Here is a 21,932-nt window from a genome sequence, read left to right as displayed (position 1 = left end):
AGGGTCATGCGATCTGCGGTCGCGCTAGGGTAGGAGCAGCATCGGTTGTGCTGTGCTGTTCTGAATGGAACTAAAAGGAGAGAGGAAATACACGTGAAGATTTGTATTTTTTGATCCGAATTAGTGGCGATTCATATGAGAGTTGTCGTGTTGGGCAGTTTGGGCGCTGTGGGGAGTCGCATGCCGAGCTTTGCGGGGGACAGAGATTTAAACAACTTCATTCCGGACCCAACCCAGAAATGACAACATCGGTGTTCTTCGGCTGTGCGTTCATCGCTTTCGGCCCAGCTATCGCTTTGTTCGTGTTCACCATCGCCAGGGATCCCCTGCGAGTCATCTTTCTAATTGCTGGGTGAGTGTGCGGTCTGAAATAACGTGACTTATTTAACGGAGGAGGGTACTGGCCGCCGATCGTAGCCCCTTCGTGTGTTCCTCCGGTAATCGCAAACAACGCTCGTCTGCCGGGGCAAGTCCGTGCAGGCCATGTAATGAGACAGGAAAAAAGGCTTATTTTAGTGATAGGTGAGTTTCTGTAGACATTCAGTGAATACAGGCTGAGCATATGTCATGCATAATTTCGGAGAAAAATGGTCATGCTACAATCTCTAAAACAATGCTACCTCACTACCTATATCAACACAAGTACTACATAGGTGGATAAATGAGTTTATCAAGAGACATCGGTAAAAGTCATTTGAACAAGTCCTACATAGGTTGTATATAAGCAATCGGAAGTCCGAACACTGCCGTTGGATTGGTGCATAATGTATTTTAGCTTCTTAGGTTGTATTGTAACCTAAGTCTGTGGAACTGCTATCAAAAACATCAAAGACATTACTGCGGTGAACTCCATGTTCTGTGTTAAACAGCCATTGCGAATCCGTGGGCTTTGATGTCCTTGTCCCAACTAAACCACGTGTAAATAAAGCGCAACAGCTGATCAAGCGAAATTTTTTTTTTAATGGTAGTCGTTAATATCGTCTAGCTAGCTGATCTCGTGATTTATCAGAAGGCTTAAGACTGAAGTACTACAAGTCAACAAGTTACCAGCCTTTGACTTGCAGGTAGGCTACCAAATCCAGCGTCAGTCTCTCACAATTTTATAAGACTAGCCGACTGAAAATGACACGCACAGCTGAGATATTTAATCAGGTTATGTTACTTACTGTAGAAATGTCTTGTATTCCTTCTGTTTAATGACTTGATAATCCTTTGAGCTTCGCTGCTTGCACTAAGGCCTTGTGTCTTTGCTGTTTCTTCCAGGGCTTTTTTCTGGCTGGTGTCGTTACTGCTGTCCTCCCTAGTTTGGTTCATCGCTGTCCAGATCAGCAACAGAGACAGCCCCTCCCAACAGAAAGGGCTCCTAATATTCGGGGTGGTGCTCTCTGTGCTGCTGCAAGAGACCTTCCGCTTTGGTTACTATAAACTGCTAAAGTAAGCCCACCTCACCCCCTGTATTACTCCTCAAAGGAGCTGGATGTTGGTTTTGTCGTCTGTATTTTTGTGTTTTTGGTCTGGTTCAACAGTGTTCAGGAGTATGGCTGGTTTTAGATTCTGCTCTGACATGCCAAGTGAACTTTCTCCCATTAACAATTGCTGCTCTATAGATCCCTCATAGGTGACAGCAAAGAAATGCTCAGGAGATGCATGTTCATAATGCAGTCAAGCATACATAACATGAATATTTTCTTAAACTTGTTCCTCTTATAAGCTTGTTTTTGAGCTGTTTTGATGCTATGAAACAAATAATGTAAATAGACATAACAGTGGTTGACCACAAAGCATGTTTTGAGAGATGAATTTAAATTTCAGGAAAATTCAGATGATTTAATCTTCTGTTGAATACCACAAGAAGCCTGCCTGTATGTACAGTACTGCGTTGGCATGTTAAGTAATGATTGTTGTCCTTCGCTGGGCTGTATGACTCACTGGAAAGTCATGATCAGCCACTTGCATGATGAGTTTCAAAGCTCTGATAATTATATAACAATTACAATATTATAATTTTATTTAGAAGATGTCATTATGTGGACATGCTTGGAGCAGATTAAGGTTTAGAAAATATGCTGCTATTTTAAACAGCAGCTAAGAAGTTAAAAATGAAAAATGATGTGTAGTTTCACTTCTGTAATAACAGCCTGGGAAAATGAGTCATTTTATCTTGAGTTACATTCCTCTTTTACTTTCGCTGAATGTAAACCCTTAAGCAACACTTTCAGGGGCTTTCATTAAAAAGAACTCTGACACAGATGCTTTTTGTCTTCAGAATGCAATTGAAGATAAACCTGTAATGAAAACACTTTATGCTTTATTCCTTTTTTACTATGTTTTTATCCAGGAAAGCTAATGAAGGTTTGCTGGCTCTCAGTCAAGAAGATGCAATGCCGATTTCTTTGCGGCAGCTGGCCTATGGTATGTTGAAAGAAACGAGGTGTGGAACTGTCAGGTGACTGATACCAGATAGCTAGAACTGACCAGTCTGTGCAGCAGACAAAAGAAGTCTGCAGCACTTTGTGGGGTTCATTTCCTTTTCGGTATGTGCGAGTTGGGTGCAGTGTATTGGGAGTCACTGGGATCGGTCTCCTCCTCCTCCATCGCTGGGTGTGTAGACATCGCATCTTTCTCTGGTGCTGTGCCCCAGGGACCTGGGTGTGGGAGGGTAGCAATCTAGCGCTTTGTCTTTGTCGTCGGCTTGTGAGTCTCCATCTTGGCCCACGGGCGTTCGGCGTTTTGCCGGCTTGCTCGCAGTCTGACTCGGCCTGTCTTTCCCAGTGTCCGGCCTGGGGTTTGGTTTCATGAGCGGCGCCTTTTCAGTCGTCAACATCCTGGCGGATTCTGTCGGCCCCGGCGCGGTGGGGATTCACGGAGATTCGCAGCACTATTTCATATCCTCAGGTAAAGAAAGCTCATATCCAGCCAAGCAGGTCATTTTGACCTCAGTGCCTCGGGCCTTGCCTGCACAGTTGGAATAAATACACAGTCATGCCCTTTAAGGGCGGCGCAGTGAAGCGGTGATTGGACCTGCTGCCTCTCGGTTCTCGGCCCTCGATTCCCGTTTTAAGTTCTAAACCGAGGAGCGTGTGTGCGCTCCCAGGCCTTCCCTGTGTGTCAGAAAGCGGGAAATCGGGGCTTAAGCTGAAACAAGTTGGATGGATATGACCGTGAGACGATGTAAACACCCCTACTCTTCCACAAAGAAATTCAGAGGATCTTTAATGAATGTAACAGCAGTAGGTCCTCAGTTTAACCTCTTACTCAAAACATCTCATTTTGATTTTTATCACATCTTATAGGACTTAATAGTACTATTAGACAGGGGCTTAAGCACAGAAAAAGGGCTATAGATTGTAGGTACAGATCGTTTCTTACAGAAATCATTGTAACACACAGATCAACCTTTATTGTGGTTGTTTTACATGGTTGACTTGGCTTTGCCTTACTGTGAAATTTTGTGAAGGACTGTCCAATGTGCTTTCTGAAATAGGCCTTAGGACTAATGGGACACATTTCCTGTTGCTATTTATAGGTAACAGAAACCCCCTTTGGTGTCTTGTAGTGTTTAACTATGGGTTGTTTGGTGTCCTAGCAGATTCACTCTGTTAAAACTAACTTGGAGTGTGATTGCATGAAATGGCCACTAGAGGTCACTAAAGGAAGGCTTTTCTGTAGTACCTGAAGTAAATCACAGCATCACCTAGCCCAGTAATGTCATGGAAGTGAATGCTAAACATTGGACCTCAGCCAGTCATCGAAAAAATTCAGAATAACATGTAAAAAAGGAGTGGATACCCTTTACAAAACACAGATCTGGTATAGCAAGGCAGGCATGCTTAGTGTCAGCACCAATGATGAGTATCACTTATGTGAGGTTTTGCCATCACGGTTATGCTATATCTCTTTAGTAAGGAACTTCCGGATTCTGACAGTAGCTAAAATTACATTTAAAAACTTCCTTAAACACCTTTAGTTGGATGTTATAATGAAAAGGTTATCTTATTTAAGCCAGATTAGGGGAAGGGTAGTGGGCTCTTGTCTCTAATTAAATAGAAGAAGCTCTAGCAGGGGAGAGAGAAGTATGTCAAAAGAGCAGAAAAAGGGTCATTTGAAAGAATGCTAACTCAGACAGATCTGTCTAAAAACGTTATAGATTGCAAACTTAACACAAAGGAAGATACGTTGAAACGGCTTTCACACTGTCGTCCTGCAAGTGTGTAAATACAGAACATGACACTTTTAAACAAATTACATATAGTTTAGCAGCTGAGGTGTAAAGCAGTTTTGCAACATAGTATACTTGTAATATTTGTAGTAATGCTTTTAAGTTTTCACATTGTCCACTAGATGATGCTACCGTTTCAGCTTATGTCGGGCTGTTTCACTGGCAAATTGTGCTTAATGTATAATGAAGGAAAGCAACAAGGATTGTTTTGAAATTTACTTTGTATTGCATCATGGTATGAAGTCTGAAAATACCCCTTATTTACATTTGTAAGTCCTCATTGTGTGGATTTAAACCAATATTCACTGATCACTTGGAAGAAAAAATACAGATTTAAAGTTCAAAATGGGGTTAAAGTTCAGATTGTTTATGAGATCAAAGGTGGGCACAAACCGAACAAGATAAACAGAAAGAGACATACATCAAGGGAGATTCATGCATCACAAGATATCGCAGTGTATTTAAATGTCAAGCAGAATCTGAGATGAGCTGTGTTGGGTCAGGCTGCTGATTGCATCAGGTCTGTTGATAAAAGTAAGTTTTTTTTAAATAACACTGTTTTTCAGCCTTCATGACTATGGCCGTCATTCTGCTGCACATGTTTTGGGGTGTGGTGTTCTTTGATTCCTGTGAGAAGAAGAGGTGGTGGTCTGTGGCTGTCGTTGTTCTGAGCCACCTGCTCGTGTCCTGCCTGGTACGTATTTCACGGAAGTGAAGATCTGTTTGTGGGAAATGAGCGTTCCCCCTCGGGTCACGGTACCGTGAAACGACGTGGCGGCGTGTCCCCTGAAGCCAGGTGATAGCGTTGTGGGGAAAAATGTCATAATTGAGACAATTGAGTGAGACAAAGGAGAACGTAATGGGAAAAACCCGCAGAAAGATTAAAATGCATCCCGATTCTTTTTTAATTGTGGGACAAACCTCTCTACTCCGTGAAATTTGTCTTAGTATTCCTGGGACGTAGGAGGTGTTAGCTCCTGGCAAAGCTGAATGGGACACGTTGTAGTTAGGTCATCATGAATGACTGCTTGCGATGGGTTTTTGCTGGGAGGGGCCTGTTGGAGATGGATGTGTAAGTGTGCTTCACAGAGAAAATGGTTGAGAACGACTGTACTGCTCGTTGCTGAAGCAGTGTTTTCTCTGAGGCTACTGTTTCAAATTGTGAACAAACTGTGTTTGTTCACATGTGACTTTTTTTTTTTGCTGTGTTTCAGACGTTCCTGAACCCACAGTATGAAGGCAGCCTCATACCAGCCTATGTCATAATGTTTCTCATGGGCTCTTGGGCTTTCTCCTGTGCCGGTGGATCCCTGAGGAACCTAAAACTCTGTTTAACTTGCAAAGACAAGGACTTTCTGCTGGCCAACCACAGGCCCAGATAACAGAGTCACAAACAGGGACTCTCTGCACACAAAAAAAACTCTTTTCATACAAAACGATTAAGGACTGGTTAAATTAAATCTTTGCATTTTTTTATTTTTTGAGTCATATGTACATGCATTTTGTGGTGGTAGTGGTGAAAGGTTCTGGGTAGATAGGCACTGGAAATCCTCCAAATCCCCAGGTACGCTTGGAGTTTGAGGAGTCTCAACACAACAATCTTCATTCTTTTGTCCTGCTGAATGGGTTTTTGTCTCCCTGTTCTGAATGGATCACATGTTGAAGAAGAGGATGATGGTGCGTCTGCCTCTGAGATCATCGGTTTCTGGCCCAGACAACTTCTTAACCTGTAGTAGACTTATTGGTTTGTCAGTGTGTGGACTGTTGATGCTACCCAATCCATTTTGCCCGTGATCTGAACAGGATGTGAATCTGGGCATGCAGAAATAAGATTTGTTTGAACTGGAAGAAGTCTAGGGAAACTATATAAATTACATCTGATTTGTGAGCATTATTTTTTTACTTGTATTCAGCCTTTCCTTTTTGGTATGATTTTCCTCCAGTCAGGGAGCATGTAGTGGTGGGTTACTTCATTTTTGTTTTTCCATTCCTGTGGAATCTGTACTCTGCCACCAGTTGGATTGTGCTCTCTCTGTTACTGTGCCTTCCCTGAACAGGTCTTTTTTTGAGTTAGCCGTGTTTTCTAACCATACCTAATACTTAGCCACTGTACATAGTACCTCAGCTCTTTGTTCTGAAGCATTTTCATTAATGGGGCCTCATTGCTAGTCTGACTAATGGTGTGCTGTTGTGCTTTAAATGACAAGGCTGAGAACATTTTCCGCATTTTAGCTGTTTCGTGGTTGAAAAGATGACAAAAATCTGCATCCCTGATAATTTAAAATTCTAGTTATTGCAATGTATATGTAGTTGTTGATTATACTGTATTCTAATCCCATTGAAGCTTAATACACTAATTTATAATCTAAAGAAACATTAACTGTAGTGATAACCAGTTATCTGGTCTAAGAAGATCAGCCATTTTACTGTGCACACAACTTAATTTGCAACTTAATGTATAAATGAAATGATTCCTTTTCAAACGATCCTACAACAATTGACGTAAGATTGTTTTTCATAAATGTGTAGTTTGAAACCATTGTACAGTGCAATTTATTTGTTAATAACAATCAGTTTTATAAGTTAGTGCTGCTAATTTTTTGTAGCAATCCAACCTTATCATGTTACCTCAGAGTTTCTGATCACGTTCCTGGTAGGTAGTGTCCTGATTCTAAATCTGTTTGCAGGAGTATGAAGTGAAATTTAGCATGTGTATACATTCAAGCCTGTAATCTTTTGTTTCATCCTGTACAATTGGTGTAATATAGGGGGAGAGTGTTCTAGAAAGCATTTTCACATTATCGCTCAAATTGAAAGGCTTCACACCAGTTCTCACTAGTTTTTATTGTATTTTTTTTGTACATTTTTGGATTTGCCACCACTGTCACAGCCCAGTTCTGATTGAAACTGTTCAAGGAAATAGTTTAAAAACAAAAGGAATAAACATGTCATAATTTGGATTTCACGAACAATCAGGGTGGTTATCCTTACCCTGAATGGCAGAAGAGTTTATTCTTCTGCAGAACTAAATCAATGAGGAGTTCCTCAATGTCTGATCTGGATTAAGGCATCTTCCTGACTGCATAGGCAGTTTATGTCTGATTCCAAATGGTAACAGGCCTGACCTCCTGTCCAGAGGACTCTACTACTAATTTCATCAAACCAAGAGGATGCTGAACCTCTCCTGCCTTCTAAAGAACAGTACCTCAGCAAACCCTCCCCAGTGACAATGCCTGACCAGGAGATGGACACTACAGGGAGAGGAGTTCTCTCTCTCTCTGATCTTTTGGACCTTATAGTGATGAGTTTTAGCAGTGAGTGTTTATTCAGATCAGATTCAGATCTAGGTGAGGAAAAAGAACTGTAAGAATCAAGAAGTCCAAAGATGACTAAGAGTTATGCTGGAGTTCAATGAATGATGCTTTTGTCTTACATTACCTCTAGACTGCAGTTTATAGCTCAGTTTAAATAAACTATGCTTTTCTTGTACGAATTTATTGTTAGTAGAAAGTGAATGCTGTCTGGCTAGCTTTTCAAACACTTGCTAAAAAAAAAGCAAACTCTGCAGTACAACTCAGGCAAAATTTAGTTGGTAACAAGTGTTTGAGAACATTTCCTCACTGTTATGCACTTGAGGTACTCTGAGGTGACCTTTCAGTACACTCCTAAAGTCATTTACAGCTGTCAAGCATGCTACCTGTAGAGCAGTAAAACAAGCCGGCTGCTCTTACTGGTGTTCAAGTGCTTTAACTGCACTCTTGTAGTTTCATTGATCTTACAAATGAAAATTGGAAGAGATTTTGGCATCCCTTGAACATGCATTTTTATTCCAGACGTACCTTATAGCTTTCGTAAATAGTACCAATGTGAGACACCTTTGCTCACAAAAATATATAGTGATTTGATTTATTTACTTCCATGCAGTCTCCTCTCTTTACTGTAATTTTTTACCGTCTTATCAAACAAAGTGAAGCCTTTGCCTAGCCCTTCTGAATGTTATTATAGAATACTAAAATTTCAATTTGTTCTTGCACAGGTTTGTAGGTCTCTGCAAGTATATTTATACTAGTGTAAGTTGGGACAGGACAGATAATTAAAGTTAAATTTGCCAAGTAAAGTGATTTTGGAGAGATGACTTCCTGTCTTGACACTATAAACATTCGATTAAATCTATTAACCAGAAGAAAGGAAGGGCCAGTTGGTTTCACTGGTTTCATGAGCTCCATTCCAGAAGGCCCATTCATGAAGCAAACTGTCTATTGCTTGATAAAGTATTGAAGGCTTCACAGGGACTAGTGACTTCGAAATATTCCACAGACCTAAATTATTGTTTGGAAACCTTTCATATAAAAGTGTTTGCATGCTGATTCTTCCTGGTCTAATTTGAGGTGTGGAGTTTGACTGTTTTTAACCTTTCCATGTGGGTTTTCACTGCCAGGCAGGTTAGGGCTGATTGGCTACCAGGCCTTGTGATGATTGATTGAACATTTTAATTGCTGAATTTCTTTTCTTTTAGTAGGGGGCTTGGAACTCCATGCAGTTAAGGCACTTTTCTCTATTAAACTATGAAAACGAATTTGATTTTATTTTCCTTTATCCTGTAACGACAGTGTGGCATGTGTTGTAGTGTGACTGCAGTTACTCAGTAAATTGGTTTCGATAATACTCCTTCCACATATATAGTGCTTTCCTGGACACTCCACTCAAAGCACTTTACAGGCAGTAGGGTTCCCCTTCACCACCAGTGTGTGTAGCCCTACCTGGGTGATGTGACAGCAGCCAAATTGCACCAGTACCCTCATCACACACCAGCTCTCAGTAGGAAAGAATAGAGTGATGAATCCAATTCAGAAATGGGGATTATTAGAAAGACATGATCGTTAAAGGGCACAGGAAAAGCTGTCTAAGATCTGGGTAACTGATTTTTTTTGTCCTCCAATTTACTAGGGTAACACAGTAGATATCATGTATATTAGCAATGCTCATAATTTGGAATGGGCTCCCCCCCCCCCCCACTTCAGTCTCTCTACCAGAGCTAATATTTTAAATACCCTCTCAGCCCATCATAAACATGCTCCACGAAGCTATAATTTATCTTTCAGTTGGGGGGGGGAACGAATTGAAGCCAGTATGGGCTTCTCATGAAATACTGTATACGTTCCAGGAATGGGTCTTTGTGGTAAGCTAAGATGCTTTACGTTGCACCAAATTAAGAAGTGGGTTTGTTTCAGAAATCACTCAATATTAGGCTAATATTGCATAATATGAAATACACTGGGTTATTCCAGCAGAACATTTGTCACACTGTTATTCTTTGGGGAGAGTGACAATGGGTGTGGCTAGATATTGTTGAGGCAAGATGGTGGCAGTTCTATCGAGTTGATTGGGATTTTAGTTTTGAGGTACTGTATTTGCACTGTAAAAGAAACTCAGTGGCAGCTTATTTATTCAATTTTTTGGAGTCAAATGAACATGGCAAGCTACAATTAAAAGGCAAATCTAACGTAACTGTACAATTAAAAACCATTTGGCAACAAATGAACAATGCAACAATAGCCATGACATCACAGATCTGGCCGTTTCAAACAATACCATCCACTGCAGTAACATCAACAGGGAAGACCAAGTTTTGTACATGACATTGGCATATTTGAAGTGAAACCATGCAGACAAACCATAAAAATCAGCCCATGGCTTTCTATACTGAAGCCACAGGCAAATCTCTTTTCCCCAGCACAAGCACCCACATTTACTAAAGACAAACTAGTTTTTGCCTTCTCTGATCCCTGAGTATCTGAGCCCCTCCTCTGCTTCCTTATGAAGTTACCCAGTTGAAGGGGTCTCACAAATCTATTAGCTGCCTGTTTATTTTAAAAAGAGACAATGTTGCTGAATCCAGGAGTACCTTCCTCATCGGACCTTAATTTGGGCTTCTGATGTTTGCAACTAGAACAATGTATGGCGCATTCATCAATACCTTGCTCTGTGTGAGGAATTGCTTGCTTCAAAAGACTTCTAATATTAAAAAAAAGAACAATTTGTGAACTTGTGATTAAGAAGCCTAGGAGTCTGCTAATCGTCTTGCTTTTTTTGTTATAAGTAAACAAAAAGTATTTTATCTGCTAAATGTTTAAAACATGCTTCCATCCCCCTAAGGCTGGCTGAAATGTAAGTAGATGCAGTGATAAGTTTAAATATCTAAAAAGAAATTGCTATTCCAAACAAATTCTTGAATTTAAAGAAAAAAAAATCTTCAAACAATCCACACAACAGTTACAACTAACCAGTTTAAGAAGTGATCAATTTCAAGCTTCTTTGGGAATAGTTCCAGTTCTATTGTAAAAAAATGCTTTAAGTTTAAATCCAGTATGTGCATAATTGATTCAGTAGCAAAACTGACCTAAAAATTCTAGAAATGTTGCAATGCTAAATTCAGAATCTGAGGTCAAATCATAGGTCTAGACTCAACTTATGTTACTTAAGATCTTGTAGGACATATGGGAAGTGGCAGTAAAAAAAAATCCCCATTTCCATACCTAAATAATCCTTTAAAGGGCTTTTTGTTCTAGGCTTTGTTTGCAGCCTCACTGTGAACACGTCCATTCTCAGCATCAGCTGAGCTCCAACGGAAGGAGAGCACAAAAGGTTCTTTTCTGCTGGTCCAGCAAGATGCTAGTCTCGTGCTGTGGAAGGCAGAGGTGGAAGGATACTGAACCAATTGGCTGTTTCCTTCCCCCCCTCTGTACATTGGGGTCAAGGGTTGACCCACAGCCAGCCTAAATAACAAAAGCTTTGTATCTATAATTCACATCTATCCATCATTGCAGCACTATGATAATACTGCTTTATTGCAAACATAATGGAAGACTAGCCCAATTACTGTGGGAATTAAGATTGGTCTCCACTGTTACAACACAGATGCTTTCTTTTTCTTCAAAACCTGTTCTAGTCTTTTTTTCTTGGAATGACCCTCTCCTTAAAAATGTCAGCAAAATGGCACCCTGCTGCCTTGCCCCCTATCACAGAATAGAACTTTGCATGAGTTGAGTTTTTGCAAGACTCAAGTTTGGGGGGGGGGGGGGTTTGTAGCAATAACCCGTGGCACATCAAAGACAAGCCTCCGTTTTATCCTACATCTGCATTTTAAAAGTGCTGCACTTTGATGGAACTGTGGTGAGCTTATCTCCAGTCCTTGCACTGTACAATTCTCTTCTCAAGTAAATGGCATATGATTTAAGGATTGCAGTAGTCCACTTAAATTTCCAGTTCCAAAATAAGTCTCTAGTCCCCCCCCCAAAAAGCATAAGGAGTAAAATACGAGCCGCGAGTGTTTTGGATGTAAAGGAAGAAAAGGGTGCACAACGGAAAACTGACGAGATCTGCAGGAGAAGTCCTTAAGGAGAAGAAAGTTAAGCCTCTGCCCAGTGTATTTCTGCTGCCTCAATGACTATTGCTTCTGGGGTTCCCAGTTATACTTTTGAAACCTCCTCTTTGTCAGCAGCTGGTTTGTAGATGACATCTTTGTTCTTTTGTTGGTCTTTTTCAGCCCTGGAAAGAAAAAAAAAAGTAAAACTTTATTGCAGTCCAATACAATTTAGTGGCTCAGATAACTCAAAAGGACCATTTCCCTCAGAAACAAAGTGAGGCAAGAGATAAAACTAAAAACCCTTGTAAGGATTTTTCTGGATTACTTTTCAAACTGGATAGCGTAGTCGATCAACTTCAAAATTGGCTGACAGAGTTAATGACAGATAAGGATACTTATAGTTTACAATGGCATGAAAACCAGGAGTGCATTCTAACCACTATTTTGGTCTCAATTCATATCTGCTCCTCTTGAGAAATGCTCTACCAAGAGAATCTTGGCAGGTTTCGTCATCACCCAGATGTTTTAAAATTTTGCACCACACAACTGCTGTGATGGTAATATACACCAGGTGAAAAATGTGGCTTCTACCACAGACACCTTCCATTCAAGAAGGGACATTTGGTCAAATAATTGAAAATGTGGTAGCTTTTCATCCTATAAACATTTAGCAAAATAGGGTTCCTCAAAAAAACCTAAGGCCATCTAACATTTCTTTGAACTGCCAGGGTTCATAAATGGTTTACATGCCACCTCAGAGTCAGCAGGCATAATCCTAGGAATGATCAGATATGGTCCTTCACAACAAAATTCCACAGTAAGAATTGATCACATCAGAGAGTAAACCTCAAATGGCTCATGTTTAAAACAGTCTACCCACTTAATTCCAGACCAAATCCTGTTATCCTGGGGAAAATACAATTACAATATTTACAGTGGTGTTCATGTAAAACCACTGTGTAACCAACTTCAAACTTTGTATGGATCATCCCAGACAGTTTAATTGGCACATTGCATTAGAAACTAAAGCACTATAGCCTGCTTTCCTATAGTGCAATTTTCTACTGTAGTCTACCCCATACTGTCACTGCAACATTTCTTGGGCCTGGTTATGGAAAAATATAGAACTTGTTTGGAAGCTTTAAAATGTGCTTATAGTGTTCCAGTTTTACTTTGAATTCAATGAACATGAATAGTATTCACTTGCAAAATAGCATTGTGACAATTTCATTTTAATCTAATGGGCATTCCCCTTTCAAGATAAGGCCAACAACAATAACCTCCTTAATGCAATATTCATTCTAAAATTAGATAAAAATAATATCTTTCAGAAAGCACAGCAGATGCAGGAATAGCTCTGGCACTATATGGAATCCCTAATACATAGTCTCATAACCATCAATTAAATAGCTTTCTTTTGGCAAGAGATAATAACTGCATTACCAGTTATCAGGCATTCTGTTAAGTTATTAAAATAGAACTTCCTTATTCTCAGTGTGAGAAAAACCACAAGCCTGCGTGCAATTGGACAAGCTCGCATATTGTGGAGTCTACAGATTAGAGATTTCTAAACTACAAAGTCAAAAAGAAAATGAATCGGTCTGAAAAGGCTTAAGACCTCAAAATATACGAAAGGCTGCAATGCAAAGTTTATTTTGCTTGTTGTGGTTTGAAAGTTTTTTTGCTCAGTGAAGAATCAGCAGATGATTCGCAGCCTGTGCATCTCATGTCTGGTTCCATGAAGGCTTGCCATTACAGGGATCAATACTGCAGTCCATTTAAAAAAAAAGGAAATGTTCTCACTCCCAGCATGTGACATCCTTTTATTAGACTGAGGGGATCGAGTTCAAATATCTCAAATTCTCCAAGGCATTAACGAAGTCAACTTAAGAATAAATTAAATGCACAATTAACTTAAGAGTAAGTAAAATGATTTGGATGATACAAGTGGAAACGACAGACTTCCAAGAAGTGACAAGTTTTTTCCTGCTTGAGTCAGGGGACATTTAGTCATGCGATTCAAATGCAGGGAATTAAACAAAACCTCCAGCAGTTTAAAGCTGTAATGTTGGTTCTTTGTTTTTTTTTGCCCTTAATATCATTTTATGGAATTAAACTACTGCAATGGACTAAAGAACTGGACGAAGGTTTATGACTAGATCTTCCACCCCTGATATGTATGAAGCCAAATAAGTTTAAGAATTGTGACTTGAAAGTACCAGACGTTTTACCCAACTGAACACTAAGGTGATTTTATGCGTTTCTTCCTAAAGAAAGGAACTAAAAAAAAACCCACCTTGGGTATCTGGTTAAGAAAAAGACAAAATGAAAATCGTGTGGCGATCATGGCTTCAGCTCTTTGCAGTCATCCAGAAGCTGATAACTGACAATTTAAGTGGCAGTAGCATTAAAACTTACTAAAAGTAGAGCACATCATTTTATCAAAGATAGCAGTTTGCAGATGACCATCATAAAAAAAAAAGACCAACTTTCTACTTCAACCTCAGAGGATCTTAAATATACATGTTACAATCTGTTTTGTTGTCTCTGACACTTCCACCAAAAGGATTCTGTGATCACCGAAATGTTCTAGTGCTTACTGTAACCTTCGTCTTCCTCAGGTTCAGAATGGAGCGTGACCATTGTGGTCAACATGATTGTTTTGGTCTGTGGGTATTGGAGCCAGGAACAATCCATAAAAATAGTAGGAAACTAAAAATAATGCCAGCATGAAAAACCACTTCAAATCATCCTCCCTGATATCCCAGGTCATGCCCCATTCACCTGAAATTTTCAGCTCCCATTTCCACATGTGTGGGCTGACAAGACTAGCAAGTGAAAACGTTAAGGAAAGCAGACATTTGTTTTCTGTCCAGATTTTATGCCTCTTTGTAATCTACTTCTCAAACACCAATCTCGGAAATGGCAGGCCACCTGCCTCCTGCAAATATTGCACTGAAGGAGCAGGAAATGAGACTGAGATGCAACCAGCTACCATTCTTTTAAGTGTTGAGTTTTAGTTGCCCCTTATTGACCCCATGCTTGAAAATACTACAGCTTGCTGACCTTCACCCAACCTCTTAGGGTATTCTAAGAAGAGCACAGTCTACAGTATAACAGAAAGAGAAGCCAGTTGTATAGTCAACCACTTATGTCTCAGGAGCATCAAGATAGACCACCATATTTTCATTTAAGAGAGGATGTTATTAAATGTGGTGCCACATAATGCATGATACACGTGTGCAGTAATTCCAATAATGCAGACTAGGATTCATCAGTTTGTGGTTTTGCGGTTTCTGGTTTTGCATGAGGAAATGGTGAGCTTTAACCTCTGCAACTTGTCTTGTGTTTCTAGTGTAACATGTTCATACCAGACCTCCGTGGAATGAGACAGGCTGGGAATCCTGGAATTGTTTTTGTTTTTTAAAGAAATGTTCCACATTATTTTAAAAACACACAATTGGGTTCTATATAATCAGACAGGATGCATTTTTCTGACTCTCTGTGTTATGGATGTGACCTTTGTGAAGTTGAAGCGTTTGACTTCCACTGTTTTGTACATTTCCTGCACATTTTGGATACTATTCTCATGTTGTTAGTACCTACAAATACAGGTCAGCCCATGTGTTATAGCTGCTGAAGCCTTGTGTTAAAAAGCTAAATACAGTGCAAGGTCCATGTAGGTCATTTCAGAAGAATCATGAGAGCACTAAAATAACTAACTTCAGGGATGTGATAATTAGTGGCACGTGGAATTTTGCGATGAACTTCATTGACAGTGGCAAATCTGAAATCCATATTCCCTGCTCAATAAGCTAACACACCAAGGCAGACAAGTTCTACAGGGTTTTAGGGGGATTTGCATTGCCATCTATTGCATGTCGCGTTAAAATCTAAATTAAATAAAAAAAACCTCTCTGTACACCAGATTCCTTTCTATTTTCTTTTTGAAACACCAGCAAGATTGGTTATTGGCGTCAGTTTCTTTTGCCCAAGGTAACACTCCTCAGGTTAAGAATGGAGTAAAATGAAGAGGCAAGAACTCTTGACTCAGCATCCCTAAACAAACTAGTTACGCGCATGAAACCCACCACATCTATTTTAGATCCCATTCCCACCACTTTATTCCAGTCCTGTTTCTCTTCTCTCTGTCCCATTGTCCTCAATATAATACATGAATCCTTGAGCACCGGCATTGTACCAACGGTCCTCAAAACTGCTGCTATTACCCCAGTGCCAAAGAAGCCTAACATGGCTCTCGACAATCTTAACAACTTTCGCCCCATCTCCAACTTACCCTTTCTCTCTAAAATTCTAGAACGTGCTGTCACACTTCAGTTACATAACCACCTCATGACAAACAACCTTTTCGAACCCCTCCAATCTGGCTTCCGTCAACTTCACAGCACAGAAACCGCCCTAGTCAAAGTCACCAACGATCTCCTAATAGCTTCTGATTCTGGTTCTCTTTCCATACTCATCCTTCTTGATCTCAGTGCTGCCTTTGACACTGTTGACCATAACATCTTGCTTTCTCGTCTCGAGACTGTGTTTGGAGTCTCTGACACTGCCCTCAAATGGTTTAAGTCTTACCTCACTGATCGCTGTCACTTTGTCTCTCTCAATGGGTACAGGTCTGAAATTGGTCTTGTCAAGTCTGGTGTCCCTCAGGGCTCAATACTGGGCCCCTTGCTCTTCAGCATTTACATGTTCCCACTTGGTCAGCTTTTAAGATCACATGGCCTCAGCTTTCATTTTTACGCTGACGATACTCAAATATACATCCATACCAAACCCGACACTGATGTGGCCGTCTCTATTCTATCTAATTGCATCTCTGACATAAAAATTTGGATGACTCTAAACTTCCTTCATCTTAACTGTGACAAGACTGAAGTCATGCTTATTGGTACCCCCCCATCAACTTCGTAAAGCCAGTCCTGTAACCCTGTCTGTAGATGGCTCTGTACTTGAGCTCCAATCAAAATTGAAAAACCTTGGGGTTATATTCGATTCTGGCTTAACATTCGACCCACATGTACAGCATACTGTCAAAACATCTTTTTTTCACCTTAGAAATATCGCAAGACTACGCCCTATGCTATCATTAACTGTGGCTGAAAAGCTGATCAACATATTTGTATTCTCTCGAATTGACTACTGCAATGCTCTGCTCCCTGGGGTATCTAAATCTACTCTGAACAAGCTGCAGTATGTCCAAAATTCAGCAGCCAGAATCCTGACCAGGTCTAGTGCAAGTGAACACATTACTCCTATCCTGGAGTCCTTGCACTGGCTTCCGGTCAAATTCCGCGTAGACTTTAAAATCCTCATGCTCACCTACAAGGCTTTACATGGCTTGGCACCTCAATACCTGTCTGAACTTTTATCGCCCTACTCCCCACCTCGCAACCTCCGCTCTTCAAATTCTGCCCTCCTTACTGTCCCCCAAGCTCGTCTACATTGTATGGGCGAAAGGGCCTTCTCCTGTTCTGCCCCCAAGCTCTGGAACACTTTGCCCAAGGATATTAGAGAGTCACCTTCTCTAAACTCCTTCAAATCCAGACTCAAAACCTTCTTCTTCAGAATAGCCTTTACTTAACTGGTTCCATTCTTCACCCCTCTGCTCTTCTTAATACCATCTTCCACGGTCTCCTCTATTGTTATTGTTGTATTGTTGTAATTATAATTGTGTCCTGTCTTGTGAAATTTTCTTATTTATTGTTGTAGTCTTCTTATTTATTGTTATTGTCATCCTGTAAAGCGCTTTGAGAAGCCACCTTTAAAGGCGCTATATAAAATAAAGTTTATTATTATTATAAGAAAAGAGAATGTCTGCTATAAAACTATGGAAAAGGATTTGCTTCATCTTCAGTCTTGAAAGAATTTGTGACTCAATGCCATCCCACAGTGGATATTTGATTTTATGTTGAAGTTTCTGCTTTTTAGGTTTGAATATTTTAGAGGCATCTAAGTTTTATTGTAACCTCCCTGTTTCTTCTCAAACACTTCATGTCCGTTAAGTTTAGTGAACTTTTTTTCCTGTACATAGTCAATGGGATAATGTTTTGCCCAATTACTCTGGTGATAGTAGTATTTGTTTCTTAGCAACGTTCGAGAAGGATTGTTTAACTTGTGGCCTATGTGGAAGCTGTTTGTCTAGGTCTTTTCTCATGTAGTTTATATGATAAATCACTGGCAGGTACCCAGTTAATAACAAAATGATTGGATTGTCAAGGGTTGGGATTCTCCGCAAGTAAACCCTTCTATGCCATTAGAAAACATATCGCCACTCAGCTCAGTAACAAGCTGCGACAATGGCATTTGAATGAAAACTCCAATCTTGATTCTTTTCAGAATATATGTTCTTAGATGGCAAATAGAGAAACAACGAAACATGGATAGTACCTTGAGATTTGTCATGGAGCATTTGAAAGAGTTTATGTTGACTCTAGCAACAACTCACCGTTTCTTTCTGACCACGAAGCAGACAAGGGTCCCAATAAGGACAAGTCCAAGCACAACAGCAATGACAATGGAGAGCACCGCACCTGTAATACATCAAGAGAAAGTGGTATCTTACTGGATTCTATTGGAAATGGCATTTTCTTACTATACTTTTTTTGTGGGCCTAGAAAAGGTGAGATTTTCGTTCAATGTGGGAATGGTGAACACAGCTGTGAGTGATCTATTTTATGCAGGCTGTACTTTGGTTTAATGTATTTCACTGCTTATTGAATGCCTGAAAAAGCATTTAGCCTTTTCTCTCATCTCCAGCAGTTGGCATTTTAAATATCTGAGCAAATCCAGTTTTCTTTATGCAAGAAATACAGTTGTGATCCAGAGATCATTGCATGTCTGAATGAGCGATTGAAGCATCAGTCATTTGAAAGACCAAGCATATGGGGAAATAGGCAATTGCAGAGGCTTCATGTATAGAGAATGAATCTTAAGAGCTGTAATGGTGTGGAGTTTGTGGTACATTAACAGCTCTGATGGATTAATATGGACCAGCTGCAATTTTACTTTAGATATTATGGATGGTAAATCAAAGTCACTTAGCAATGCAAAAAGGAGTTCATTTTGGAGCACTACTGGTGATAAGAAACCACTTTTTTTTTTTGCTTATGGCAGATGCAGAACAAGTACAGAACTAAAACCAACCACTTTGGAATTAGTGCTAGCATTAAATGATCCCTACCATTTATTTTCCTTTATTTCTCCGACGCAGTGATCCTAAAAATCTCAAAAGGCAAGCAAACAAGTAAAAAACAAGGGCAATGCACCACATTCCAAACACAGTTAAAAGTTACCATTCACAACAGCGTTAATGCACTCAGATCTGTTTAATATGACAAATGGGGAATTATGTATTCAAATGAAATGGGAAAAACCTCTTTACCAGGTCTTCCTCCCCTCTGAACATTGAAGGAGAAAAGCACAATTAACTTGCATGAATTTGCTCATTAAGGATTAATTATACCTGGAGTTCATTATGAGTTTAAGGATGAGGTTTAGTGTCCTGTACTTAGCAAAGGTAAGATCTGAAACAGCAATTCTAGAAAAAAAGAAAACAAAATCATACATGTACAATTAGGTTTAGCCTAAACCTTACCAGACTGCTCCTTTGAAAAACCATTTTCTGTGTACTTTTAACAACTGTACTTACACAAACCGAATACAGTAACTTCTCAGAATGACAAAAAAGACCAGTATCTTAATTGTATCCTTCACTGGGCCTCTGATCAGTAAAGAGTCAGATACTCAAGAGTGTGAGGGGTTAGTCACAGAAAAACGTGCACGCAAACAGATACACACAACGAGACACTGATCTCACAAGTGTCAACATACCCAAGTTCATCCCAAGAAGGAAGTCTTTAAAAGAAAAGAAAGAGTCTTACAAAGATTTACAGAGTCAAGTACCCTGCTTTAGAACTACAGTATAGCCAAAAATATGGTTCAGTAAACAGAGAATGAAAAGAAAGATAAATGGCTTGGAGGAAGGAAAGGCATAAAGATGTCATTTTGTGTTTTAAGGGCCATGGTTTAAATATTAATTGCATGTTTAAACAATCACTCATTGTTTTTTTTGAAGTGCCATTCCCCCCTCCTTCCTCCTACTCTCCCCCCTCCCCCCCAGTACACAAACATGAACACTGCCTGGGTGAATGTCAGAACCCTGTCCTCCAAAGCAAAGCCTTTTATTCAGCTATGAATTGCAAAATCATAGCCCTCAAATTACTGCATTCCAGTGAACGGCAAGGTTCTGTTACTGTACATCATCCAGGTGGATGCTGCACATTGGTGGTGGTGGAGGGGAGTCCCCATTACCTGTAAAGCGCTTTGAGTGGAGTGTCCAGAAAAGCGCTATATAAGTGTAAGCAATTATTATTATTAATTACTGTACATGTTGCTCTATTAGGTTTATTCCATGTCTCAGTATAGTGCAAGGTGGTTTTCCATAGAATTAAGTTGTCAATGCCTCTGATGTAGCTACGTCATGACTTCCTGGGGTTTTTGTTTGCTTTTTGAAATTCATATGCCAGTTACTAGTCACTAAGAGTCAATAAAATACTTCAAGGATTTTTTTTTTTGCATTGATGGTTTATTTTACAATGTTAGCCTGGGATTCCACTTTCAAGAAATTGCTATTCCAGTTGAAATGTGGTTTCCATTTTCGTCTTAAATGATACACCCAACTCAGTGTTGGCTGGGTCATTAAAAATTTACCTGATGAAATATTTACATGCCAGTAAATCTTTGTGAATGGCTGATCACCTCTTCCCATCTCACATCTGTGATCTTAACCACTTCAGTGAGTAATTGCTACATTAAATCTAGCCATCCAGCAAATGAAATTTAAAAAATAAACACCATTTTTACACAACATATCTGAAGTAAAGCTTAAGAATTTGAATTGTTACAGTCATATAATATATTTACAAGTCAATACACGAGTCTTCTAGAACATATAGTCTATAAAGAATACTGAAGAGTGGATGAATGATACTGCTCGTCTCATTTCTCTCATGGACTGTCAGCATATATTTTTAATATTGTCCAAGTTATGAAAGGTAAGCAGTAGTCCATCTGTACTTTTGGGAAATTTCTCTTTATCAGCGTTTCAGGATTGTTAGTTTGATATTTATAGGCTATTTTATAATCGTTACGTCCTTAGCACGTACTGTTAACTTAAATACTTTACAATGCTTTCTTGGAAGCAGTTCTGGTCTATATTGAGTGCAGTTTACCGTTTTCTAACCAACATTTGTTCTCGTCACTTGTTCCCTTCTGGCCTCCAGTACGTTAAGGGAATCGGCTTGAGAAACCAGTGGCAGAATTAGGAGGATAGTGAGTTTTCATCATGCATACTCTGCATTGCATGGTCTCAGACCATCTTGAATTTTGTGAAGAGCCAGACACTTGGCATTGTATAATACCATGAAGGTATAAATGCAGGCATGTCCTTGTTGACTTATTTCAGCATTCTAGCGCTCTTGGAATGCTCCCATTGAGCATCAGACCATTCCTCACTGCCCATCCTGGCTCTAATCCTCCCACTCGATTTCCTGCTGGTGCCTGGCATGGTGGTGAGAGCCTCTGTGGGCCGACGTGGCCGATAGGCCCACTTCGTTTGCGTCTGCGGCGCGCAGGGGAAGCACGGCTGGACCCTTTTTCCTTGGCCTCCGAGATAATCGTTTCAGCATCCGGTCCAGCTCGGCTATTTCTTCCTTGTGCTGGTTGAGGAGGTACATGATGGTTGGGAAGGCAAGTTCGGACTTGCAGTCCAGGTAACTCCTCAGGTTAAGCTCCGGGAAGATGGCATCCTTAATGGCCTCAACAACTTGCTGGTCTGTGGGATGCCCCTTCAGTCTTGAGCGGACTTCCTTTTCTAAAGTTGTGAAACACAAATGGTCATCCTTAGGCCCATACTTTCCAGCCAGTCCTGTGGCTCTGGAATACTTCCAGTGGGAAGGGAATATGACAGGACTGTCTTGGATCTTCGTCCTTGACCATTTCTGGTTTGGAGAGGCACGATTCCAGCTGTTCTGGTGGTGTTTGCGGTTGGACCACTTTTTGCCAACCCCGGCCTTGCGGCCGAGATTGGGGAGCAAATGCGACATTCCTTCCTCTTCCAAGTCTGAGAGGTCACCAGCTACCAAGTGCTGTACAATTTGTCTTCTCAGGAATGGGGGCGTCATCATTACTGCACTTCCTCTGCCTACACCAGACACAGAGCCAATCACAGAAGTTTAAATCAGTTTCCTACAGGAATCACATTACCCTGCACCTTGCTGCATTATGCCAGCATGCTCCCAGCTTGCTCCTTCAATGTTGCTGTAGGTT

At 40.2% G+C, this 21,932-nt stretch overlaps 2 protein-coding genes across 3 annotated transcripts in view; one reads left to right on the top strand and one right to left on the bottom strand.

The window, feature by feature from the left end:
• Nucleotides 1-16: 16 nt before the first annotated feature.
• Nucleotides 17-8,795, top strand: aph1b (APH1B gamma secretase subunit). The gene is made up of 6 exons (XM_069190736.1): nt 17-352; nt 1,264-1,434; nt 2,339-2,412; nt 2,773-2,895; nt 4,786-4,913; nt 5,434-8,795. The coding sequence occupies exons 1-6, from the start codon at nt 240-242 to the stop codon at nt 5,599-5,601; spliced, it is 777 nt and encodes a 258-aa protein (XP_069046837.1). The 5' UTR covers nt 17-239; the 3' UTR covers nt 5,602-8,795.
• An 853-nt stretch (nt 8,796-9,648) lies between these two features.
• ca12 (carbonic anhydrase XII) overlaps nt 9,649-21,932 on the bottom strand; it is a 31,186-nt gene continuing 18,902 nt past the window's right edge. Inside the window, exons 9-10 of one of the 2 annotated variants that reach the window (XM_015343617.2) lie at nt 18,052-18,136; nt 9,649-11,767 (exon numbers count right to left, since the gene is read on the bottom strand). In XM_015343617.2, the coding sequence (XP_015199103.1) occupies nt 11,689-11,767; nt 18,052-18,136 (164 nt within the window). In that variant the 3' untranslated portion in view covers nt 9,649-11,688. The other variant, XM_015343615.2, reaches the window with a different exon arrangement.

The sequence above is a fragment of the Lepisosteus oculatus genome, chromosome 5, assembly GCF_040954835.1.
Source record: "Lepisosteus oculatus isolate fLepOcu1 chromosome 5, fLepOcu1.hap2, whole genome shotgun sequence".
NCBI classification, from domain to species: Eukaryota; Metazoa; Chordata; class Actinopteri; order Semionotiformes; family Lepisosteidae; genus Lepisosteus; species Lepisosteus oculatus.
This window is presented reverse-complemented; position numbering and strand designations above follow the sequence as displayed.